This window comes from Pan paniscus, chromosome 1, assembly GCF_029289425.2.
Source record: "Pan paniscus chromosome 1, NHGRI_mPanPan1-v2.0_pri, whole genome shotgun sequence".
Classification (NCBI taxonomy): domain Eukaryota; kingdom Metazoa; phylum Chordata; class Mammalia; order Primates; family Hominidae; genus Pan; species Pan paniscus.
Window position 1 is genome coordinate 140,091,930 of NC_073249.2, and position 26,241 is coordinate 140,118,170.

Consider the following 26,241-nt stretch of genomic DNA (forward strand, 5'->3'; position numbering starts at 1 on the left):
TAATGCTTTGTGTAAATATTTATCTACTTGCTTAAAAATTATTAATTCCATAATGTGTAACTGTATTTAATATTGTTATGTATAATACCAGTATTTTCTGAGCCCATGAAAAGTTGTTATAATTGTGATAAAACCATTATTAAATTCCCACCCTCAGAATTTCCATCTTAAAGATATTCTGAAATAGAACATGGAGAGTTGTTGATTTATACAGTAATTACAAATACCAAACTAACTTCCATGTCATCACTGCTTCATATTCTTTTCTCTCTTTTTTTTTGAGACAGAGTCTCACTGTCGCCCACACTGGAGTGCAGTGGCGCAATTTCAGCTCACCGCAACCTCTGCCTCCCAGGTTCAAGTGATTCTCCTGCCTCAGTCTCCTGAGTAGCTGGGACTACAGGCGCACGCCACCACACCCAGCTAATTTATTTTTATTTTTAGTAGAGGCGGGGTTTTGCCATGTTGGCCAGGCTGGTCTCGAACTCCTGACATCAGGTGATCCGCCTGCCTTGGCCTCCCAATGCCGGGATGACAGGCATGAGCCACCACACCCAGCCACTGCTTCATATTCTTTATCTTCAACATCAAGTAGCTTCTGGGATTATCATGATAACCTTCATTATACTCTAGCTTATAATACATTGTCAGTTTTTAAGGTCACTTAATTTAAATTAACCATTTCATGAAACAAGAGTAAATTAATGTTAAATTATTTCAGGAGGAAGGATTTAAATTTTGGTATGTTTTACCCACATTAAACCACTCACAGTTGTGTAAAAAAAAAATCTTAGATCATATTTCTTAGTCAATTCCAAATATGCCTTCTAAAATACCTTTTTTTCCTTATTCTAGTTGTTTAAATATAGAAGGCTGTCTATAATAATTTCTCATAGTAGATTTTGTCTAGTATTCTTTCACTTCACTTGTGACATCCTAAGTAATCATGTTTTTTTTCTCTCGCTTGAGTCTTCTGTGTTAAGAATGTGGCTGTCTCTCAGAAAGTAATGTGGTTTGTCCCTAATTTTGTATGGGCTTGGCAAACTTTCTATAAAGGACTAGATAGTAAAAGTTTTCAGCTTTATAGGCAACATGGGCTCTGTCATAACTATCGAACTCTGCTATTATAGCATGGAAGCAGCCATAGACAGTTCTTAAACGAATGCACGTCACTGTGTTCCTGTAGAACTTTATTAACAAAAGCAAGCAGGACAGATTTGGCCCATGGGCCTCAGTTTGGCAACCTCTGTATTAGAATCATAAACGTTCAGACGCAAAAAGGAGTTTTGAAATAATGTAGTACAAATTGAGCATCCTCATAATTCAAAAATCTGAAATCTAGAATGCTCCAAAGTCTGAAACTTTAAAAATACTGCATAAAATTACCTTCAGGCTATATGTATAAGGTACATACGAAACATAAGTGAACTTCAGGTTTATATTTGGGTCCTATCCCCAAGATATGTCATTCTATATATGCAAGTATTTCCAAATCTAAAAAATAAAACATTTATGGTCCCATGCATTTCAGTTAAGGATACTCAACCTGCTTCTCATGCCAACTATGATTGATTGGTAGACATGCTTAAGGTTACAGTGCTTCATTGGAGTTTTGCTGGAAAGAATACTGATCCATTAGCATTATCTTCATTGATTTTCTTGTTTATAAAATGGGTTACAGATGAGGTATAATAGGTTAAATATCTACCTTATAGGGCTGTTCTGAGGATTAATGAGATAACATGTAAGTCACTTAGTATGTGTCTGGCACCACCAAAAACAGAGTAAATCATTCCATAATTCTATAAATATGTATTGATGCTTACTGTATGACAATCACTATTCCAGTAATGAAGATGTTAAATGGTATTGTTATTGTATCTTATATTTGCTCCTTGGTTAATAATAAGTTTCAATTATGAACCATCAAACATTTATATACTCATATATTGGCCATCTTTAAAAAACATTCAAGTCAATATGTATTATAACTGCAGCCTTTCTCATATGCAATGTTCTGAATATTGACCTCTAGCCATTTTTCAAAGTACGCTAATAGGGCTTCTCTTTCTACTGTTTTACCTCCTGACTACTAAATCTTACTTGGCCCTAGCCTTTGAAACTGTCTTCACTTGTGTGACTTCATTATCTCCTAGCTTTCTGCTACTTTCAACATATCTTTCTCTTCTGTTCTGGCATCTCTTCTACTGCCTGCACTTCAAACGTTGTTGTTAGTCAGGGTCTATTATCTTCAGATTTTCTTCTCTTCTGACTCTACCGAATGGTGTCCCACTCCCTCAGTTTCAATTACAGTACTTATCTGATGACTCCCAATCTATATCTTTACATAAAGTTTTGTTAGAAATTGTATTTCTTATTTTTTTTTACTTCCATGGGACATTTCCATTTAGATGATTTCATAGGTACCTTAAACCAATATACATATAAGAATCACCTGGAGATCTTCTTAAAATACAGAGTATAATTCTATAAATTTGGGATGGGTCCTGAGAGTCTATATTTCTTACAGTCCTACAGACTGTGGTCCACATTTTTAATATAAAGGCTTTAAACACAGCATGTCCAAAAACTGTATTAATCCTCTTCTCTGTTAAAAGTATACCATCTTCCCTGTTTCTATAAATGGCATTATGATCAGGCAAAGGCATAAGCATGAAACACAAGAATCATGATTGATCTTTCACACTTTATATCCAGTTAGTCACCATGTTATGTCTCTTCTCCCTCAGTAATAACCTTCATAGTCCCTTTCTCTTTTCTGTATTTTCAATCAGGACCCTAACATCTTTATCCAAAAGGATTAGGTACTTGTTATCTAGTCTGCCTCTTTTCCCTTTTCTTACTTCATTACCTCTTCAACACAACAACCAAAAGAGACCCTTTTCATAAAACAAATCTGATTGTGTCTCTCTCTTGCTTAAAATCCTTTATGTTCTCTGTCACATACAAAATCAAATACAAGACCCGCCATGACATGGTTTCTCTTTTCTAGATTCACATCTCTAGTTTATGCAAAACTATGTGCAACTCTCTGAGCTCTGACTTCTGTGTGTTTGCACACACTGAATATTCTTGCTAACTTGTGCTCCTTCCTAATTCTTGTGGCAAATTCCAGTTCATTCAAAATTTAGCTCCAGCATTGTTTTTGGGTGGTGTTTAAACAGTGTTTTACTTTTCTCTTTATGTTCCATAACACCTCCTACATAAGATTATATTTGGCATGCTGGTCTTTTGCCTCTATCAAACTAGGAAGTCTTCAGAACTCAAAGTTTGTGTTCTGTTTTTTGTTTTTTAATCATTGATATACCCAAAATCTATGTAACATTGCACCTGGTATTAAGAGGAATTGAAATATTTATGGAATGAATGCACTGATTTATTAAATTTATCTAATTCAAGGGATGCCCCCACTTTTGACAAGTGAGAATCTGGTGAAAAGCCTGTGTTTCCATTTGTTATATGCCCTTGATGAATTTATAGGATTCAAACGTTTATAAAAAGTTCTCATCTTTTCCTAAAAGTCATAATTTTTTTAGTTTGTCTTGTCTTCATTTTGTACCTCCAGTCTTCCTACATTCTCTTAAGTCGCCCTTCTCTGTTTTCAAGTGCTTCTAAATTGTCCTAATGGGATGACACAATTTTGCAGTCCAGATGTATATAATAGTAAATTTTCTTTTCTTTTTTGTTTTTTTTTCGAGACGGAGTCTCACTTTGTCTCCCAGGCTGGAGTGCAGTGGCGTGATCTCGGCTCACTGCAACCTCCACCTCCCAGGTTCCAGCAATTCTCCTGCCTCAGCCTCCCGAGTAGCTGGGATTACAGGCATGCGCCACCACACCCAGCTAACTTTTTTGTGTGTGTATTTTGGTAGAGATGGAGTTTCACCATGTTGGCCACGCTGGTCTGGAACTCCTGACCTCGGGTGATCTGCCCATCTTGGCCTCCCAGAGTGCTGGCATTGCAGGCGTGAGCCACCATGCCCAGCCGATTTTCTGTTTTAGAAATACTTTTTTGATTACCGAATAGCTTTTGTTGAACGCAGTTGAGAATTAGGTTGTCTATTGTTGCCATTCTCTATATTGATGTTTCTGGATATGGTATGACATTGTTATTTAGAGTATGTTCTAATTCAAATATACTTATTTCTAATCAACAGGATTATATTTTGTCTGAGTATATTTTGTCTCTTTTTTCATTTATATTTTCACGTGTTTGTGATTTTGAAAATAACATAATTCAAACAGTTTTCTTTAACCTCAGAACATATACTTCCTTGTTATCCCCCCATTTCCACATATACCCTCTTTCTAGAACAAGGAGGAGGACAGATGTGGGTTTGGGTTTTGGGTTTTTTTTTTTTTAATACTCCTTAATACTTTTTTAAAAAATACTCCTTTTTAATACTCCTTAAAGTTAGCTCTAAATCCCTTGACTTTCTGAGCAGTGTGTATAGCAAAACTTAGCTCTTCTAGGGGGCAGCGTGAATGACTTGCTAACAGTCCTAAGGGAAAAACTGAAACATTTAATCTGTCTTTAAATCATTTCTGTTTGTTTGATCACTCTGAGTGTTATTTACAAAATTGCCTTTATTAGTGACAAATAATTAAATTGACATAGGAACATTTTCTGGAAATTAGAGTGATTGGATTTTCTTTAGAAATCTCCAAATTGGTGGCTGGGCAAGGTGGCTCACGCCTGTAATCCCACCACTTTGGGAGGCCGAGGCAGGCAGATCACGAGGTCAGGCGTTCGAGACCAGCCTGACTAGCATGGTGAAACCCCGTCTCTACTAAATATACAAAAAAAAAAAAAGCAGGGAATCATTCTTTGATTTTTTAATTGTGTGACCCACATAGTGTGACACCATTTCTGTAGTCTTTTTTTTTTTAAGCTTTCATTGAACACATTTGAGAATTTGGAATTTTTTGCTTTCTGCCCATAATGGTCGAGAAGAAAATTGAGAGAAACGCTTCTAATGATTAAATGGATCAGAAAATGAATGCAAAGAGATAAAATAACACTTTAGACCTGGAGTGACCAACTAGCCAAACATGGCTGTTTTAAATAATTTTTTTTTTTTTTTTGAGACGGAGTTTCACTCCTGTTGTTCAGGCTGGAGTGCGATGGCACAATCTTGGCTCACCACAACTTCCACCTTCTGGGTTCAAGTGATTTTCCTACCTCAGCCTCCCAAGTAGCTGGGATTACAGGCATGCACCACCACGCCCAGCTAATTTTTTGTATTTTTTGTAGAGACGGGGTTTCTCCATGGTGGTCAGGCTGGTCTCGAACTCTCGACCTCAGGTGATCTGCCTGCCTCAGCCTCCCAAAGTGCTGGAATTATAGGCATGAGCCACCATGCCCAGCCTAATTTTTTAAAATTATATAAAATTAAACATTCAGTTCCTTAGACACACTAGCTACATTTCAGATGGTCAGTAACCACCATACCAAAAAGAACAGATGAAGAATATTTCCTTTATCTCAGAAAGGTCTATTAGAAAGTCCTATTCTAGACTCTAATGATAGTAAAATTGATCATATGAGCAGAAGCTCAGACTCTGAAACCTCATTTGACAATATCCTGAATGAATTTTCTCAGAAATCAAGAGTGAGTAAACAATATATTACCAAGGTCAGAAAGGAAATAATAGTTTTGTTTGTTTTGTTTTGTTTCTTTGAGACGGAGCCTCGCTGTGTTGTCCAGGCTGGAGTGCAGTGGTGGGATCTCGGCTCACTGCAACCTCTGCCTCCCAGGTTCAAACAATCCTCCTACCTTAGTCTCCCAAGTAGCTGGGAATACAGGCATGCACCACCGTGCCTGGCTAATTTATTTATTTATTTTTTCATTTATTTATTCATTTATTTATTTATTTATTTATTTTAGACGGAGTCACACTGTCGCCCAGGCTGGAGTGCAGTGGCGCGATTTTGGCACACTGCAAGCTCCGCCTCCCAGGTTCACGCCATTCTCCTGCCTCAGCCTCCGGAGTAGCCGCGCTACAGGCGCCTGCCACCACGCCAGCTAATTTTTTGTATTTTTAGTAGAGACGGGGTTTCACCGTGTTAGCCAGGATGGTCTCGATCTCCTGACCTCGTGATCCACCTGCCTTGGCCTCCCAAAGTGCTGGGATTACAGGCGTGAGCCACCACGCCGGGCCCATGCCTGGCTAATTTTTGTATTGAGACGGGGTTTCACCATGTTGGCCAGGCTGGTCTGTAACTCGACCTCAGGTGATCTGCCCGCATTCGTGGCTCACGGCTATAATCCCAGCACTTTGGAAGGCCGAGGCGGGTGGATCACCTGAGGTTGGGAATTCGAGACCAGCCTGACCAACATGGAGAAAACTCGTCTTTACTAAAAATACAAAAAAAAAAAAAACATTAGCTGGGCGTTGTGGCGCATGCCTGTAATCCCAGCTGCTCGGGAGGCTGAGGCAGGAGAATCGCCTGAACCCGAGAGGCGGAGGTTGCGGTAAGCCAAGATCGTGCAATTGCATTCCAGCCTGGGCAACAAGAGCGGAACTATGCCTCAAATAAAAAACAAAACAAAACAAAAAAAGAGCCAGAGTAAAAAGTTACAGCCTATTAGAAATGTATTTGGAATCTGGAATCAGTATTTACAGCTTGGCTGTGTTCCCATTTCATGCATGATAGTCAATGAGCAGTTAGTTGCATTCAAAGCACATTGCTCATTTTGGTTATATTTACCTTCAAAATCAGGAAAATACGGAATAAATATTTGCGTTTATGTGGTTAATACTCACTAAACTTTCGAATAGATTTGTTTTTCACTATCCCTTTCTGTTGTAAAATTATTCATAAAATCATTTAAAAATACAAAAATAAACAGAGTTCACTGAACCCAGATGGTAAATGGTGGTGATGACTATTTTTTCTTGTATACCGAAAGTTATTAATAAAATATTCCAGCTGCCCTCCTCCAGAATCTTTTAAAAGAAAAAAAAAAGTCTCTTTAAGTTTGCCATAAGCTCCATTATTTCTTTTCTTGGACTTTATTTGCTATTTGCATATTTAATGACTCATGCAGCTATAGAGCACATGAGGTGATTACAATGTGATCAAGTCAGAAGAATACAACAAATAATATTATGTATTCAAATACCAATCTTTTTATACAATTTTAAAATTCACCATCGTTATTTTGCTTATAATTTGTAAAACATCTTGAGTTTTTTTTCTCATTCATAAATGAGCCATGATGTATGTTTACATTGAGAAATTAAATACAGTGGTAGGTTTAGTAATAAAATAGAGGCCAAAATCTTTGAACTTGAGGAACTGTAGTTTTTCCTGACTGGCTGAAGATCCACCAGCACAGTTGCCTTTCTTAGCATACATTTTTATCATACTTTTTCAGTTTACTTTCTTCAGTAAAACATTTGAAGTTGACTTTGGGGCTATTTTGACTATTAAGAAATATCAAATTTTAGGAGTATTTTGAAGTAGTAAGAGAAAATTCTTTTGAATCCTTTATAATTATGTCAAAAGAAGGACTGTTTTATGTTCAAGTGAACATAAATTCTCAGTTCTTACTTTGTTTCTTGTTTCTTTATGACTCTAACATACTAAGATCTCCTTGCTCTGAACTTAGAGTACTTATTGTCAATTGTTAATGACATTGTTTTTATTATCACCTTATCTTTTTATTTGTTGCAGATCTGTTTAAGCAGACTGTAGATGTATTGACATTAAAGAACTCAGTTTCCTCATATTCTCATGTAGCTTATCGAATGCCATGTATATATAATGAGTACTCAAATATTTGTTAAAAGATTTATTTACTGCCTGTAAAATGTGATTTGCTGCTACAAGGTATTTAACAGATATTCTCATTCAAAATTAGGAAGCTATGGATCTACGTTTAGCAGAGAGAGAAAAGGAAAGAACTGATGAAAAATAGTAATTAGTGACTCGTCTTAGTATTCCTTTTACATTTGTTCACTTATTGCAGTCTGTTAAAAAAAAAAAAAAAATCTTTTTAGCTGGCCGGGCACAGTGGCTCACGCCTGTAATCCCAGCACTTTGGGAGGCCGAGGTGGGCAGATCACGAGGTCAGGAGATCGAGACCATCCTGGCTAACACGGTGAAACCCCGTCTCTACTAAAAATACAAAAAAATTAGCCAGGCGTGGTGGCGGGTGCCTGTAGTCCCAGCTGTTGGGGAGGCTGAGGCAGGAGAATGGCGTGAACCCAGGAAGGCGGAGCTTGCAGTGAACCGAGATCACGCCACTGCACTCCAGCCTGGGCGACAGAGCAAGACTCCGTCTCAAAAAATATATATATTTTTAATAAGTGAACTATTTATTAAGTATGCTAAGCTCTGTTATGGATCCAAAAATATATGTATAAAAATAGTCCTTTTACCAGAAGGTTTCGTATGTAGTAGAGAAGGCATGTAGACACAGTTACTGCGTGTTACATAGTATTTTGCACAGACATGCAAATAGCATTTGCCAGAGGAACAGCATAAAAGGCAATAAAAATCATAAGATCATTTTTGTTTGGGGATTCAGGAGTTTGCAGAATATGTGGAAAAATCCTAAAGGATAAAGTTAATAGAAATGATATTTTAATAAGCCAGAATAGCATAATTGGTTTCGTTTTGAAATAAATTTTGTAGGGGAGGATTAGGTGAGATATTTGAGTCAAATGTGTGAAGACGTTCATAATGAAGCAAATCTATAGTGCTATTGCTATCTAATTCTAAAGTAAAAATAAGTTCTCAAAAGCATGTGTGTCACTATAAAATCTAAGATGAGAATTATGCAAATGATCAATAACTGGTATTAACGATCAAGTATCTAAATGAAACAATTGTTTTTATTTTAGAAAAATGTATTACAGGCTGGGTACAGTGGCTCACGCCTATAATCCCAGCGCTTTGGGAGGCCAAGGCAGGCAGATCACAAGGTCAGGAGATCGAGACCATCCTGGCTAACATGGTGAAACCCCATCTCTACTAAAAATAAAAAAATTAGCCAGGTGTGGTGGCATGCGTCTGTAGTCCCTGCTGCTTGGGAGGCTGAGGCAGGAGAATCACTTGAACCCGGGAAGCAGAGGTTGCAGTGAGCCGAGATTGCGCCACTGCACTCCAGCCTGGGCAAGACTGAGGCTGACCCCACGCTCAGCCGAGTGAGACCCCGTCTCAAAAAAAGAAAGAAAGAAAGAAAAATGTATTACACACCTTTTAATTTGAATTAATTAGGCATGATCATTATTGAAAATTGGTATAGATTGATAACAACCAAAACAGGGGAAAATATTCATTTAAAACTTTCCCAAATAAATGCCCCATGTATAGGCCTCTATTAAAATAATAACAGTAAACATTTTTTGAAACGCTTTATATATTTTAAGATTTGTTTAGAGCTTTTTCATTTGCACGTGAAAATATTCGCCTTTTTAAAACAACAGTAGGAAACAAATTGAAAAAGAAAGGAAAAATCCTTGCTTTTTACACATAAAAGTTTTCTTTGTCACTAAATATAGATCATAATTTTTCAATGATTATGTGGTACATATTAATTTGTTTAACCAATATCGTTTTACACATTTAGATTATTTCCAAATTTTCAGACTTGTTTTAGCGAGACTTTTTATAAGTTATTTCCTCAGAATAAAGTCCTAGAAGTGTACTTGCAGGTTTACAAAGTACGTACATTTTAAGACTCTTGGTTGATTTTGCTAAATACCCTTCAGGAAGGATGTGCCTATTTATATTCCTCCCATAGCTCATTCCCAGCAAAATCCCTGTCCCTGTTCCCTCTCTAACCTTTAGTATTCTTTGTAATCTTTGTAATTCCGAATGTGAGTACCTCATTGTTAAGGCATTTCTTCAATTATATGTGAAGTTGAACATTTATTTCAAATGTTTATTGACCATTTGTATATTTGTACATATTGCTATACATAGTGTTTTTTCTTAATTATTTGTAAGACCCCTTTTATATATTAGATGTTAGAGATAATTTTCTTCAGTTTATCATTTTTATTTAATTTGCTTATGGTGGTGTTTTGCTGTCCTGATGTTTCCATTTTTACATAGGCATATCTATAAAACATTTCCTTTTGGGTCATGCTTAGGAGTAGATTTTTGTGTTCCATATTTATGTAAGTTCTCTGTGCTGTAGGCTTTGGTAGTATTTTTAACCTCTCCTTTTTAGCAGTTATCATGACTCATTAGTTCTGTGATTTTTTTTTTTCTATAAACAGTTTGGCAGTTTTCTCAGAAGTGTTTATTGAGTAACTCATACACACTGCCAGACAAACATATATCTCTTTTTCCCTCTCCCCTTCCCCTCTCCCTCTCTCTGATTTGATAGCTTTAGCACATTAAAAAATTCTTACAGACATTTTTATCTCTTTTAATTTCCTATTCTATTATTTTATTTGTTCTGGTATCAGTATCACATAGTATATTAATAACAATGGAACAAATTCTCTCTCCATATCTTTTTAAAAACTGCCCTGACTATTCTTATACATTACTCTTAAAATTGAGCTGTACTGTCTGTCACTTTTGTCAAACCTTAAAATCCTATTGGAATTTGGGATTTCTATTAATTTGAAACAATTAGTGTCTTAAAATATTGGAGAATATGGTATGTCTCTCCATTTATCCACAGATGTTTAAATTTTCTTAGTTTTTTCATATAGGATATAATGTTTGATTTGTTGTTTATTTCCACTTTTATATTAATCTTTTTAGCTAGCTTGGATTTGGAAGTGAACTACTGAATCTTTTTTTCTTTTTTTATAAGCTTTTGTTAGGAGTGATAAACCCAAACTGTTCAGAGGACTGCAAATCAAGGTAAGGTGATTGTAGTGGAAATCTTTTTCCAGCCTTAATTTCTTTATTTTATAATTAAAGTAAATATTTGAATAAATGGTTTCCCCCATAAACATGTACAAATATTATGTATCAATTTAAATTTTTAATTTCACTGAAAAATAATTTTTTAAATTAATAGAATTTATTTTTTAGAGCACTTTTAGGTTTATGAAAATTTGAATGCAAAGGAAAGAGTATTCCCATATACTCCCTGGCCCCCACCCCCACCCTCAGTTTTCCTGTTGTAACATCTTGCATTGGTGTGGTACATTTGTTACAATTGATGAATCAATATTGATATATTAATTAAATTTAATAGTTCGCATTAGCATTCATTCTTTGTGTTGTATAATTATAGGAGTTTTGCCAAATGCATAATATTACATATCTACCATTACAGTATCATACAGAATAGTTTCACTGCCCTAAGAAATCTCCAATCCTCACACGTTCAGGTCATTTCTCTCCCTCTTCCCCACCCCCTGGCAACCACTGATTTGTTGTTGTTGTTGTTGTTGTTGTTGTTGTTGAGATGGAGTCTTGCTCTGTTGCCCAGGCTGGAGTGCAGTGGCACCATCTTGGTTCACTGCAACCTCCGCCTCCTGGGTTCAAGCAATTCTCATGTCTCAGCTTCCTGAGCAGCTTTATTACAGGAGCACGCCACCATGCCCAGCTAGTTTTTTTGTATTTTTAGTAGAGATGGGGTTTCGCCACATTGGTCAGGCTGGTCTCAAACTCCTGACCTCAGGTGATCCACCTGCCCCGGCCTCCCAAAGTGCTGGGTAATATTACAGGTGTGAGCCACTGCGCCTGGCCACCAATGATTTTTTTTTTTATCTCTGTAATTTTGCCTTTTCCAGAATGTTATATATTTGGAACCATACAATATGTAACCTTTTCAGGTTGGCTTCTTATTACTGAATATTACTCGTTATTACCAGTTTTGTCATTCACCTGTGGAAGGACATCTTGATTGCTTCCAATTTGGGGCAATTTTGAGTAAAGCTAATATAAATATTTTTGTGTAATTTCTGTGTACACATAAGTTTTCAACTCATTAAGATAAATAACTGAGTGCAATTGCTGGGTCATACAGTTAAGATTGTTTAACTTTGTAAGAAACTGCAAAACTGTCTTCCAAAGTGATGACATCATGTTGCATTTGCCCTAGCAGTGATTAAGAGGTCCTATTGCTCCACATCCTCACCAGCTTTAGGTATTGTTACTGTTTTGGATTTTGGTTGTTCTAATAAGTATGTGATGATATTTCATTGTTGTTTTAATTTGCAATTCCCTAATGATACATGATTTGAATATCTTTTCATGTGTTTATTTGCCATCTGTGTGTCTTTGGTGAGATGTCTGTTCAGATCTTTTGCCCTCTTTTTTTAAATTGTGGTAAAAAATATTAAATGTACAATCTTAACCAATTTTAAGTGTACTACAGTCCAGTATTGAGTATTTTCACATTGTTCTGTAACAGTTCTCTATAACTTTTTCATCTTGTGAAACTGAAACTCTACGCCCATTAAACACTTAATTTTATCTTTCTGTGCCCACCACCACCCCCGCCCTCCTGCCAGCCCATGACAACTACCTGTTTTCTGTTTCTATAGTTTTGACTACTTCAGATACTTACTATGAGTGGAATCATATAGTATTTGTCCTTGTGACTGATTTACTTGGATCAGGGTTCATCCATGTTGTATTGTGTGACAGGATTTCCTTCCTTTTTAAGAATGCATAGTATTCCACTACACACACACACACACACACACACACACACACACACACAGAGAGATACACACTTTTTTTTTTTTTTTCTGGACAAGGTCTTACTCTGTCACCCAGGCTGGAAGGCAGTGATGTGATCACAGCTCACTGCATCCTCACCCTCTAAGGCTCAAGCAATCCCACCACCTCAGCCTCCCAAGATTCTGGGACCACAGGTACACACCAACATGACCAGCTAATTTTCTTTATTTTTTTATAGAGATAGGGTCTTGCTGTGTTGCCTAAGCTGGTCTTGTATTCCTGGGCTCAGGCGATCCTCCTGCCTCAGCCTTCCAAAGAACGGGGATTTACAGGCATGAGCCACTGTGCCCAGCTCCCATTTTCTTTACCCATGCATCCATCAGTGGACATTTGAGTTGCTTCCATCCCTTGGCTATTGTAAATAATGCTTTTATGACATTTGGGTGTGCAAATACCTCTTCAAGGCCCTTTTCTTAGTTCTTTTGAGTCTATATTCCAAGAAGTGGAATTGCTGGATCATATGGTAATTCTATTTTTAATTTTTTGAGGAACCTCTATACTGTTTTCCATAATGACTTCACCATTTTACAGTCCCACCAACAGGGCACAAGTGTTCCAGTATCTATATCCTCGTCAACACTTGTTATTTTCTGTTTTTTGGTAGTAGCCATCCTAATAGGTATGAGGTACTGTCTCACTGTGGCTTTGATTTGCATTTCTCTTAAAATAAATGGTGTTGAACATTTTGTTGACCATTTGTTTATCTTCTTTAGAACATTGTTTATTCAAGTCCTTTGCCCATTTTATAATTGGGATTTTTTGTTGTTGTTAAGTTGTGGAGGTTCCATCTATTCTGGATATTAAACCTTTATCAGATATATATGATTTGCAGATATTTTCTCCCCTTCTCTGGGTTGTCTTTTCATTCTGTTCATTGTTTCATTTGATGCACTGAAGTTTATAAGTTTGAGTGGTCCTGTTACTGTTTTTGTTTTTTTGCCTACTTTTAAATTGAGGTTTTTTGTTTGTTTGTTTGTTTGGTAAGCTGAGCTTTAAGAGTTCTTTGTATATTTTGAATACAAGTTCTTTATCAGATAGGTGTTTTGCAACTGATTGTGGCATATAATTCCTTATACACATTGCTGGATTTGACTGCTAATATTTTGTTGAGGATTTTTACAACTATATTATATCTAATTTCTTATTTCCTTTTGGGATTATAATAAGTTTTTTAATAAATAAACATTTTTAAATATTGGGATCTCAAATCCAAGCAAAAAAGAAAAAAAAAAATCCTTAACTTAAGAGGTAACCTGACCGGCTGGGTGCGGTGGCTCCCACCTATGTAATCCCAGCACTTTGGGAGGCCGAGGTGGGCAGATAACCTGAGGTCAGGAGTTCGAGACCAACCTGGCCAACATGGTGAAACCCCATCTCTACTAAAAATACAAAATGCCGGGTGTGGTAGCAGGGGCCTGTAATCCCAGCTACTCGGGAGGCTGAGGGAGAATTGCTTGAACCCAGGAGGCAGAGGTGGCAGTGAACCAAGATCACGCCATTGCACTCTAGCCTGGGCAACAAGCGAAACTCCGTCCCAGAAAAAAAAAAAAAAAAGTAACCTGACCAAAAATGGTTAAGTAGTAATGTTATTATTGATTCATTAGCCTGGATGGCCTATTTTTCTAAACTCCACAAATGGGTTGGGAATATACCAAGTGTTAATAATCACATCTGAGCTAGTCTCCATCTTTGGAGTTCACAACCCCAGAATACCCTAGATAAACTGAAGCATGATTCTGGAAGAAGTTCTAAGAACTCTGTCATCACTGCCGAACTACATAACTACATTTTTAGTTATCCAATGCTACTTAATTTAAAATTGGATATTTGATCTCTTAATGAATGGCTGTTGTCACATTTACCCAGAATTAGAATTTCTCAGAGCTCTCTGGAGAAATATTGGACCCAACTAATGGATTTGAAGTTTAAGGAACCCAGCCTAATTCTAAACTGATTACAAATAAAATCATTAGATTTCTTAAGCCAAGAAAAATATATGATCCAGTGTGTGATTGATTCTGTGTCTGCAAATTTATATGCACAGCCTATTTTAAAACATTGCTCTTATACCATCATTTTCTCAACTATTTTGAACTTGTCTGCCTCCATTCAATTTTAAGTTCATTTGAGAGTATCATGTGGGCCTTACGTATTTGTTAATTTCAATAATAAGCTCAAATCCCCAATAAACTGTCTTGCTACTAATAGATATTTTTCTCTTTAAAAGTAAAGTAATTTCACTTGCCTCTAGTCCCAGGGAGGCTGAGGTGGGAGGATCACTTGAAATCGGGAGGTGGAGGTTGCAGTGAGCTGAGATTGTGCCACTACACTGCAGCCTGGGTGACAGAGCAAGACCCTTTCTCATGAATGAATGAATGAATGAATGAATGAATGATTTTTTTAATTCTCCTTTTTTTCTGAAATCCTGTAAAACTCTTCTCCTTAAAGATTTCCTTTAAGACTTGTTTATTGTCATGTCTAAAAGCCTTTTTTTAATTACTAAATTTAAACTGGATTGAATTGCTTTGTCTTAGATGAGGCTGAGAAGGCTGTTTCTGAACAGAAAGTAATGATGATGTCCCTCTTTTTTGTAGTATGTCCGTGGTTCAGACCCTGTATTAAAGCTTTTGGACGACAATGGGAACATTGCTGAAGAACTAAGCATTCTCAAATGGAACACAGACAGTGTAGAAGAATTCCTGAGTGAAAAGTTGGAACGCATATAAGTCTTGCTTAAATTTTGTCCTATCCTTTTGTTACCTTATCAAATGAAATATTACAGCACCTAGAAAATAATTTAGTTTTGCTTGCTTCCATTGATCAGTCTTTTACTTGAGGCATTAAATATCTAATTAAATCATGAAATGGCAGTATAATCCATGATATCTAAGGAGTTGGCAAGCTTAACAAAACCCATTTTTTATAAATTTCCATCCTCCTGCATTTGTTGATACCACTAACAAAATGCTTTGTAACAGACTTGCGGTTAATTATGCAAATGATAGTTTGCGATAATTGGTCCAGTTTTACGAACAACAGATTTTTAAATTAGAGAGGTTAACAAGACAGATGATTACTATGCCTCATGTGCTGTGTGCTCTTTGAAAGGAATGACAGCAGACTACAAAGCAAATAAGATATACTGAGCCTCAACAGATTGCCTGCTCCTCAGAGTCTCTCCTATTTTTGTATTACCCAGCTTTCTTTTTAATACAAATGTTATTTATAGTTTATAATGAATGCACTGCATAAAAACTTTGTAGCTTCATTATTGTAAAACATATTCAAGATCCTACAGTAAGAGTGAAACATTCACAAAGATTTGCGTTAATGAAGACTACACAGAAAACCTTTCTAAGGATTTGTGTGGATCAGATACATACTTGGCAAATTTTTGAGTTTTACATTCTTACAGAAAAGTCCATTTAAAAGTGATCATTTGTAAGACCAAAATATAAATAAAGTTTCAAAAATCTATCTGAATTTGGAATTCTTCTGGTTGGTTCTTTCATGTTTAAAAATGATGTTTTTCAATGCATTTTTTTCATATAAGCCCTTTTTTTAGCCAAAATATAAAAATGGCTGTAATATTTAAAACTTATAACACCTTATTGTTGGTAATAGTGCTTTATATTTGTCTGATTTTATTTTTCAAAGTTTTTTCATTTATGAACACATTTTCATTGGTATATTATTTAAGGAATATCTCGATATAGAATTTTTATATTAAAAATGATTTTTCTTTGCTTAACCTTCTGTGTGGTTCAAAGTGACTTCTTCATAAGATGTATCAAATTGGTCTAATATTCTATTATGTCGGCTTTACCTCAGGATAAATTCTTCATAATCTAGAAACTTCGCTAACCGTTGATTTTGAATTAAATTATTTTAATGAAGGATAGTTGGAAATCTATAAAGGCAGCTCTATCAGAGAATGTTTATAAAGTATGTATGTATGTATGTATTTATTTATTTATTGAGACGGAGTTTTGTTCTTGTTTCCCAGGCCTGGAGTGCAATGGCGTGATCTCAGCTCGCGGCAACCTCTGCCTCCCGGGTTCAAGCGATTCTCCTGCCTTAGCCTCCAGAGTAGCTGGGATTACAGGCATGCGCCACCACGCCCAGCTAATTTTGTATTTTTAGTATAGACGGGGTTTCTCCAGGTTGGTCAGGCTAGTCTTGAACTCCCGACTTCAGGTGATCTGCCCACCTCGACCTCCCAAAGTGCTGGGATTACAGGCATGAGCCACCACACCTGGCCTATAAAGCATTTATTTTGAATAGAGATGAGTTACTAATCTTTACTAGCAGTTTGTGTTATGTAATATTTAAAATTAAGAAATATATTTTTAAAGCCAGCAAGATAATGAATATAAACCCTGAGTAATTTGGCTAATCAAAATAAAATAAGAAATCCTGGCAGACTGTGGTCTACTTTTAATCACCCATAGCAATGGAGAGGGCCATCATTTTGATAGTACAAGGCCCTGGTTAAATGTGCCACTAATCCCCACTGGTTATTACTAGTTTAGAACAAGAGGAAGAATAAGCTAGTTACAGACAGTGGAAAAAACAGCAAGAGAGGAGTTGCCACTACATACAAAAGAATAGTGGGACTGAAGAATGAAACTTCAAAACTTCTGTGATTAGCATAGAGAACTAATTGGACTGGTTTCTAGGCAGGAAGAGCTGGTTGAATGAGTATCTGGCATTGAGTTTGTTTTGTTTTTTTTTTTAAGTGAAGAGAGGCCTAAAAAGTCTATTGTATTCAAGTTATTATGAGAGATCAAAGAGGCTGAAGAGCCCCACAGTATCTTAGTGCTTCCAAGTTCTCAAGCTGATGAATAAAAGTGTCTACCAAAGCCCCACTGTTTTAATTGGGAATTTCAAATTAACCAGCCAATTCCAATTGTATTTCACCAATTATAATCAAAGAACATCTTTTTAAAGAAACAAAACTGCTGATTACCAATAAAGGGGTATAAATACTGATCCAAAAAGTACCATTTTGTAGCCAAAATCAGACATTTGATTAAGCTTATTCATAATCACAAACATGATGTGTAATAGTCATTTGATATTTATGACTGCTCCCCCTGCCAAAATTATGTTACTTATAACCTAATGCAGTTAATTTATCTCTAAATTTCTGAATTTGGCAAAAACCTCTTACAGGGAGCTATGAGCAAGAACTGACATTTTCTGTTTTAAGAGGAGTTGAGGCTTGAAAGCCATTCTAAAATTAATAAAAATTTTGAAACCAAATACTGCAAATAACTTTAGACATTAAAATTGGCAGTAGCTAGTATATGAAAACATGTACAAATACATGGGAAGTAAGAGTACAGATTCCAGATATGAGCAACTTATTACAGATATATATAGTCCAGATACAAGTATACTTACATATCAGATGTAAGTATTTCTTTTATTTGAAAATTAAAGTGCCTTTTAATTAAATCCTGTTGTGGCCGAGGACTCTTTATGGGGAGGATAGGTCCTGCATTTGTGATCAAAAATTCAAAATAGACTTTTGCTGATGAAATACAAACAACACTTTAACCTTTGAACTGTCCCTTGACTCAGGAATCAGCCTGAAACATGGTTATGAAGAAATACTGAAAGAATAAAACTAAGGATTAAAGTCTCTAAAACAGACTTTTCCTTTTAACCAGTCCTGAACATGTATCTCAAATACTGTATTTTATCTATCCAGCCGTATGAAGAGGTTGAAGTTTAGACCTTGAAATTCAGAACTTGAAAAAAAAATTTTTTTTGATAGAAATGGTTTTTATCATATACTTTATCGTCATTTTTCACAGATTCCCTTTTTGAATTCACCGGTTTGCTAAAATGTCTTTGTAACCCCGTAATACAGCACTTCCATAGTCATTCACAGTATGCACAGAGCATCCAAATATTTGAGTGCCCAACCTACATGTTCCCAGCTGAGGTCGAACAAGGTGACACCATTGTTTCAACTCTCATACTACAAATGAGTGTCCTTTTAACAGTATTTAGTGCCACATATTTCACATTTTTCTCCTTTTTGTTGGGGTTTTACTGTTTAAAATGACCCCAAGCTTAGTAATAAAGTGCTATCTGGCATTCTGAGTACAAGAAGACCTCCCAGAAAAAATAAGTGTTTCAGATAGCTTTATTCAGGCATGAGTTACAGTGCTATTGGCCATTCAATTTTAATATATTAATATAAAATAATATATCTTTAAACAGAAACAACGTAAAAACAATGTTACATGTTGATTGACTGACGGAAGTCAGTGGTGAGAGTCTCCCAGGAACCTCTCTCTTTTTCCTGGAAGCAGTGGTTCAGCATTCACTAATTCAATGGCTCCAAGGACTTTACCATAGGTAACAAGAGTCATCTGTCACTTTTTTAATTTTTTTTTTTTTTTTTTTTTTTTGAGACGAAGTCTCGCTCTTGTTCCCCAGGCTGGAGTGCGATGGCGCAATCTCAGCTCACTGTAACCTCCGCCTCCTGGGTTCAAACGATTCCCCTGCCTCAGCCTCCCGAATAGCTGGGATTACAGATGCCTGCCACCGTGCCTGGCTAATTTTTGTATTTTTAGTAGAGACGGGGTTTCACCATGTTGGCCAGGCTGGTCTCCAACTCCTGACCTCAGGTGATCTGCCTGCCTTGGCCTCCCATAATGCTGGAATTACAGGCGTGAGCCACCGCACCTGGCCATCTTTTTAAACATTTTTATTGAGATATAATTCACATAAAAACCTGACCCATTTGGAGTGTACAATGACTTTTTAAGACAGGTTGAGTATCCCTGATCCGAAATGCTTGGGACAGAAGTGTTTTGAATTTCAGATTTGGAGATACGTGTATTACCAGTTGAACATTCCTAATCCAAAAATCTGAAATGCTGTAGTGAGCATTTCCCTTGAGTGTCATGTCGATGCCCAAAAAGTTTCAGATTTAGGAGCTTTTTGGATTTCAAATTTTCAGATTAGGAATGCTCAACCTGATATTCAGAATTGTGGAACTATCACCACAATTTAAATTTAGAACATTTTATCCCCCCCAAAAAACCCTATATCTATTAATGGTCACCCTCACACCTACTTCCCCAGCACTGGGCAACCACTAATCTACTTTCTGTCTCTAGATGTCCCTATTATGCACAGTTTGTATAAATGAATTATCACTTGGGCCTTTTGTCTGGCATCTTTCACTTAGCATGTCTTCACGGCTCATCCTTAGTATAGCGTATACTTCATTCCTTTTTATAGTTGAACAACATTCCCTTGTATGGATATACCACATTTTATTTATTATTTGGTAGACATTTGGGGATTTTTTTGTTTTTGTTTTTGCTATTATGAATGCAGCTGTACTCTTTCATGTACAACTTTTGTGTGCAAATGTTTTCATTTCTGTTAGATACCTAGGAGTGGAATTATTGAGTCATGCTGTTTAGCTTTTTGAGGAACTACCAAACTTTTCCAAAGCGGCTACACCATTTTGCATTCCCACCAGCAAGGTATGAGGGCTCCAATTCTGCACATCCTAGAGCTTCTTGATCGCTCATGAAGAGAAGACTCAATCTGGGACCATTTAGATGTATTAAAGCACTTTGCCCTCCCCCAAAAAGTTGTGAGACTGCAATTCTTTGAAAGGTGTTTTTAATTCTCTCAATTTGCCTCTTCTGCCTTCTCTCACTTTATTGGATTTTAACTCATTTTCCTGTGCCCGAGCTTCAGTCATGAAAAAATCCATAATGTCCTCCCATCTGGTAGAGGTCACATTGTAATGGGAGTGGCCACCACTGAACACCTAAAGTGCAAATACACAATTACAGTTACATGAAAAGCAATGAAGAAAAGTTACTAGGAGAGAATTACAAAGGGGGCATAAATGCATTTAGGGATGTCTAAGGGTGTAACATTTAAACAGGCCTAAAAGATGAACAGAAGCCATCCAGGGAAAGAGTAAACTGAAATGCCTTCCAGTCAGGGAAAAGCCTGTGCAATGACCTGACTTAGGAGAAAGTCTAGCAGTTCCACATACCTGAAAGAAGGGCAACATGTCTGGAACCTAGTGAGCCAGGGGCAAGAGTGGTAGGGAAATGAGATTGAAAAGGTAAGCAAAGAGGATACAGTTCATCCCATCTTGAGAATTTAGCTGTATTCTAAGTTACTTTTAGAATAAAACCAGAATGGAAAAAACCTTAAACAATGGAATGACAGAATCTAATAAGATCAACTCTAAAGGTCTTGAACAATCAGCAGATATTCAGTTATGCCTACGTAAACACAAAGTGCCTTATCTAGTGCTTTCATTAATGACCACTAACCTTTTTAGGAGTTTCTAGTATACAATTTGCTTTTCATTTTTATGGGTACACAGTAGGTGTATATATATTTATGGATTACATGAGCTATTTTGATAGAGGCATGCAATTACATCAGGTTAAATAGGGTGTCCATCACCTTAAGCATTTATCCTTTGTGATACAAACAACCCAATTATGCTCTTAGTTATTTCTAAATGTACAATAATTATTTTTGGCTAGGTGCAGTGGCTCACGACTGTAATCCCAGCACTTTGGGAGGCCGAGGCAGGCGGATCACGAGGTCAGGAGATCGAGATCATCCTGGCTAACACGGTGAAACCCCGTCTCTACTAAAATACAAAAAATTAGCCAGGCGTGGTGGGGGGTGCCTGTAGTCCCAGCTACTCGGGAGGCTAAGGCAGGAAAATGGTGTGAACCTGGGAGGTGGAGATTGCAGTGAGCCGAGATTGGCCACTGCACTCCAGCCTGGGCGACAGAGCAAGACTCTGTCTCAAAAAAAAAAAAATTATTTTTTACTATAGTCACCCTGCAGTGCTAGCAAATACTAGGTCTTATTCTATTTTTTTCATACCTGTTAACTCTCCCCAATTCCCCAACCACCACTTCCCCGCTACCCTTTCCAGCTACGACTTGCCTTTTTATTTTATTTTATTTTTTTTTTTTGAGATGGAGTCTCGCTCTGTCGCCCATGCTGGAGTGCAATGGCATATCTCGGCTCACTGCAACCTCCACCTCCCGGGTTCAAGCAATTCTCCTGCCTCAGCCTCTTGAGTAGCTGGGACTACAGGGGCGTGCCACCATGCCTGGCTAGTTTTTGTATTTTTAGTAGAGACGGGGTTTCACCATGTTGGTCAGGCTGGTCTCGAACTCAGCCTCTTGCGCCTCGGCCTCCCAAAGTGCTGGGATTACAGGCATGAGCCACCGTGCCCGGCCTACAATTTTCTTTTTAAAACTACACATCAGTTTACTTTGAGAACAAAAAAAGACAAACCTAAGTATAAATGTTAAATTTTTTGAGATCCCAATGTTCATTTTAATATTCTCAAATACGCTTAAAGGATCTTTATTCCCTAGTTATGTTAACTAATGGTAAGTGCCTATTAGTTCACACCATACTTGGTCATTGATTCTACCACTATCCCCCACCCCCATCTTTGAGCTAAATACTAATCTCAATTCTAGGCCCAATGAAAGACCATGGAGCTCCATTCTTGGAATAATTTGATCCTTATCTAAGATCTTCACTTTCTGTCCCCATCCCCACTGTAACTAATACAAAGGGTTCTTGGGGCTGGTTTTACCTCCTCCTGCATTCAGACTTTCCACCTAAGTCCCTGATTCCTGTTGCCTGATCTCCCAGATCATGAATCCTCATGTGCCCATCATGTAGACTACCCTATTTGCCATAACAGATTTTTAAAATCTATTCTGGCCTGAATTGTGTTTCTACTTTTAACATGAACATCTGGATACTGACCTATAGCTCAAACTGATGTGATTTCTACATTTTCCTGCCTAACCTCCTATGAACAATGAGTAACTCGTCTTTTTTTTTTTTTTTTTTTTTTTTTTTTTTTTTTTTAAGACAGAGTCTTGCTCTGTCGTTGCCAGACTGGAGTGCAACGACGCGATCTCGGCTTACTGCAATCTCCACCTCCTGGGTTCAAGCAATTCTTCTGCCTCAGCCTCCCAAGTAGCTGGGCTTACAGGCGCCTGCCACCATGCCTGGCTAATTTTTTGTATTTTTAGTAGAAACGGGGTTTTGCCATGCTGGCCAAGCCGGTCTCAAACTCCCGACCTCAGGTGATCCACCCACCTCAGCAAACCAAAGTGCTGGGATTGTTACAGGTGTGAGCCACCACACCCATCCTAACTTGTCTTCTTTAAGTCCATATCTCTTCATTTTAGCCCAACAATATAGGATTCAGTTCTTCTCCACGTGGAATGAAATCTTGTCCAGCTCTGTCCCTTGCCTATCCACTCTATCAACATTTTACCCTGCACAGGCACAGCCCAGAGCCCAGTTAAGCCTCTTCTGGTCTAGTTTCTATTGCTGCATTAAAAAACACCCTTAAACCTAACGGTTTAAAACAAGCTTGTGGCCGGGCGCAGTGGCTCATACCTATAATCCTAGCACTTTGGGAGGCTGAGGTGGGCGGATCACCTGAGGTCGGGAGTTCGAGACCACCCTGGCCAACATGGTGAAACCCCGTCTCAACTAAAAATACAAAAATTAGCCAGGTATGGTGGTGCCTGCCTGCAATCCCAGCTACTTGGGAGGCTGAGGCAGGAGAATCACTGGGACCTGGGAGGTGGAGGTTGCAGTGAGCCAAGATCATTCCATTGCACTCCAGCCTAGGTGACAAGAGTGAAACTCCATCTCAAATAAATAAATAAATAAATAAAACAAGTTTGTCCAAACTGTGGCCCAAGATGACTTTGAATGCAACCTAACATAAATTCATAGTTTCTTAAAACATTATGAGTTTTTTTGCAATTTTTTTTAAAAGAATTTTTTTTTTTTTTTTTTTTTTTGAGAGAGTCTTGCTCTGTCACCCAGACTGGAGTGCAGTGGCGTGATCTTGGCTCACTGCAAGCTCCATCTCCTGGGTTCACACCATTCTCCTGCCTCAGCCTCCCAAGTAGCTGGGACTACAGGTGCCCGCCACCACACCCAGCTAATTTTTTGTATTTTAGTAGAGATGGGGTTTCACCGTGTTAGCCAGGATGGTCTCGATCTCCTGACCTCGTGATCCACCCACCTTGGACTCCCAAAGTGCTGTGATTACAGGCATGAGTCACCACGCCCAGCCTTTGCAATTTTTTTTTTTTTAGCTCATTAACTATTTTTAGACTATTTTATGTATTAGACATATTTTATGTGTGGTCCGAGACAGTTCTTCAAATGTGGCCCAGAGAAGCCGAAAGGTTGGACATCCCTGGTTTAAAACATCAGGTTTGCATTGGCTCATACCTGTAATCCCAGCACTTTGGGAGAGGCCAAGGTGAGAGGATTGCTTGAGCCCAGGAATTCAAGACTAGCCTGGGCAACATAGTGAGACCCCCTCCTCTACAAAAAATAAAAAATTAGCTGGTTGTGTTGTTGCATGCCTGTAGTCCCAGCTACTCAGGAGGCTCAGGTGGGAGGATCACTTGAACCCAGAAGGTTGAGGCTGCAGTGAGCCATGAGCACACAACTGCACTCCAGACTGTGCGACACAACGAGACTCTGTCTCAAAAATTTAAAAAGCAATTATCTATTTGTGTTACAAATCTAATTTGGGCAGGGCTCAGTGAGGAGCCCTTATCTGTGATCTACAAGGTATTGGCTGGAGTAGCTCAACTGGGGCTAGCATATGCCTGTCCAAGATGGATTACTCACACAGCTGACACTGACACTGACACTGGCAGTCAGTTCCTTTTCATTAAGCAGCTTGGGCTTCCTCACAGCATGGTGATTGGGTTCCAAAAGTAAGCATCCTAAGAGGCAGAAAGTGAAAACTGCCAGTTTCTTGAGGCCTAGGCCCAGAAATGGCACAGTGTCATTTCTACCATCTTCTATGGGTCAAGCAGTCCCAAAGGCCAGATTCAGGAGAAGGGGACATAGACTGAATGTAGGGGTGTCAAAAAAATCTTAGAGCCGTGTTTGAAAACTTCCACACCTACTCACCTACAGCTCAATGCATTTGGGTGATTTTTATATATATTTAATATATGTTTATTTTGCCTTAAGGGGTATTTTTCTCACTTCAGACTTGTTTTTAGGACTGTTTGAGAAATTCTGAGTGACATCCATTGGTCAGGCACATCAATGATTTAACTGGAAACGAGAATTTGCCTCCTAGATTTCTTTTTTTTTTTTTTGCCTCCTAGATTTCTAATTAGAGCAAAGCAACTTCATCAGCTTTGTAAGGTACTTTCCAGGCCGGGCGCGGTGGCTCACTCCTGTAATCCCAGCACTTTGGGAGGCCGAGGCGGGCGGATCACCTGAAGTCAGGAGTTCGAGACCAACCTGCCCAATGTGGTGAAACCGTGTCTGTACTAAAAATACAAAAAAATTAGCTGGGCATGGTGGCAGGTGCTTGAAATCCCAGCTACTGGGGAGGCTGACGCAGGAGAATCGCTTGAACCCAGGAAGCAGAGGTTGCAGTGAGCCGAGATCGTGCCACTGCACTCCATCCTGGGAGACGAGCAAAACTTTGTCTTGAAAAAAAAAATGCCAATGCTATATAAACATCTCTAAGTTATCTTCACACAAGACCCTCTCAACCTTAAAGTAGAACTAGTATAGGACACCTGCCCACTCCCCCCCTACACAAGTCAATAATTCTGTATATCTGGTCTCCTTATCTGTAGGTGGTGTACATGAGCATCATATTCATGAGTCCAGTGATTTGTTTTAAATAGTTTGACATTCCCTCTTGTGATGTGTTACCATGGCTAGGCTATGGTACCCAACTGTTGGTCAAACACTAGTGTAGATGTTGCTGTGAAGGTAATTTTTAGACACGATTAACATTTATAAAAGCAGATTACCACTATAATGTAGGTGACCTCATCCAATCAGTTGAAGACCTTAAGAATAAAGACTGAGCTTTCCCAAAGTAGAAAGAATTCTGCCTCAGGACTACAACATAGAAACCCTGCTTGAGCTTCCTGCTTGCTGGCCCTCCCTACAGGTTTCAGACTCAAAGCTGCTACATCAGCTCCTAACTGCATTTCCGGCCTGCTGGACTATAGTACAGATTTCAGACTTCCCAATCCCCACAATTGCATAAACCAATTATTTAAAATAGAAAAAAAATCTTAAAATATATTTAGATACAGAAAGAAATGAGAGATTCTATTGGCTCTGTTTCTCTAGAGAGCATGAACTCACCTTTTGTAATATTCTGTGCGTTAATGATTAACTTGAACTTATAAAGATTTGCAAGGAAAAAATCAACGTAAATCTAGACTGTTAGAGGCTCTGTATACAACCTATGTTCAGAGGCTATCAGTGATAGGGTTTGGGACTTAGTCCCCACCCAAATCTCATGTTCCATTGTAATCCCCAATGTTGGAGATGGGGCTTGATGGGAGGTGATTAGATCATGGGGACGAATTCTCATGAATGGTTTAGCACCATCCCCTTGGTGCTATTATCACGAGACTGAGTGAGTTAACATGAGATCTGGTTGTTTAAAAGTACATAGCAGCCGGGCATGGTGGCACACGCCCATAATC

General features: G+C 37.9%; 1 protein-coding gene across 2 annotated transcripts in view; it reads left to right on the forward strand.

Moving 5' to 3' along the window:
• SELENOF (selenoprotein F) overlaps window positions 1-16,171 on the forward strand; it is a 49,625-nt gene extending 33,454 nt beyond the window's left edge. The window contains exons 4-5 of one of the 2 annotated variants that reach the window (XM_014345904.4): window positions 10,803-10,852; window positions 15,283-16,171. In XM_014345904.4, coding sequence (XP_014201390.1) covers window positions 10,803-10,852; window positions 15,283-15,414 — 182 coding nt within the window. In that variant the 3' untranslated portion in view covers window positions 15,415-16,171. The remainder of the gene's footprint in view (window positions 1-10,802; window positions 10,853-15,282) is intronic. The other variant, XM_008969682.5, reaches the window with a different exon arrangement.
• Window positions 16,172-26,241: the final 10,070 nt, after the last annotated feature.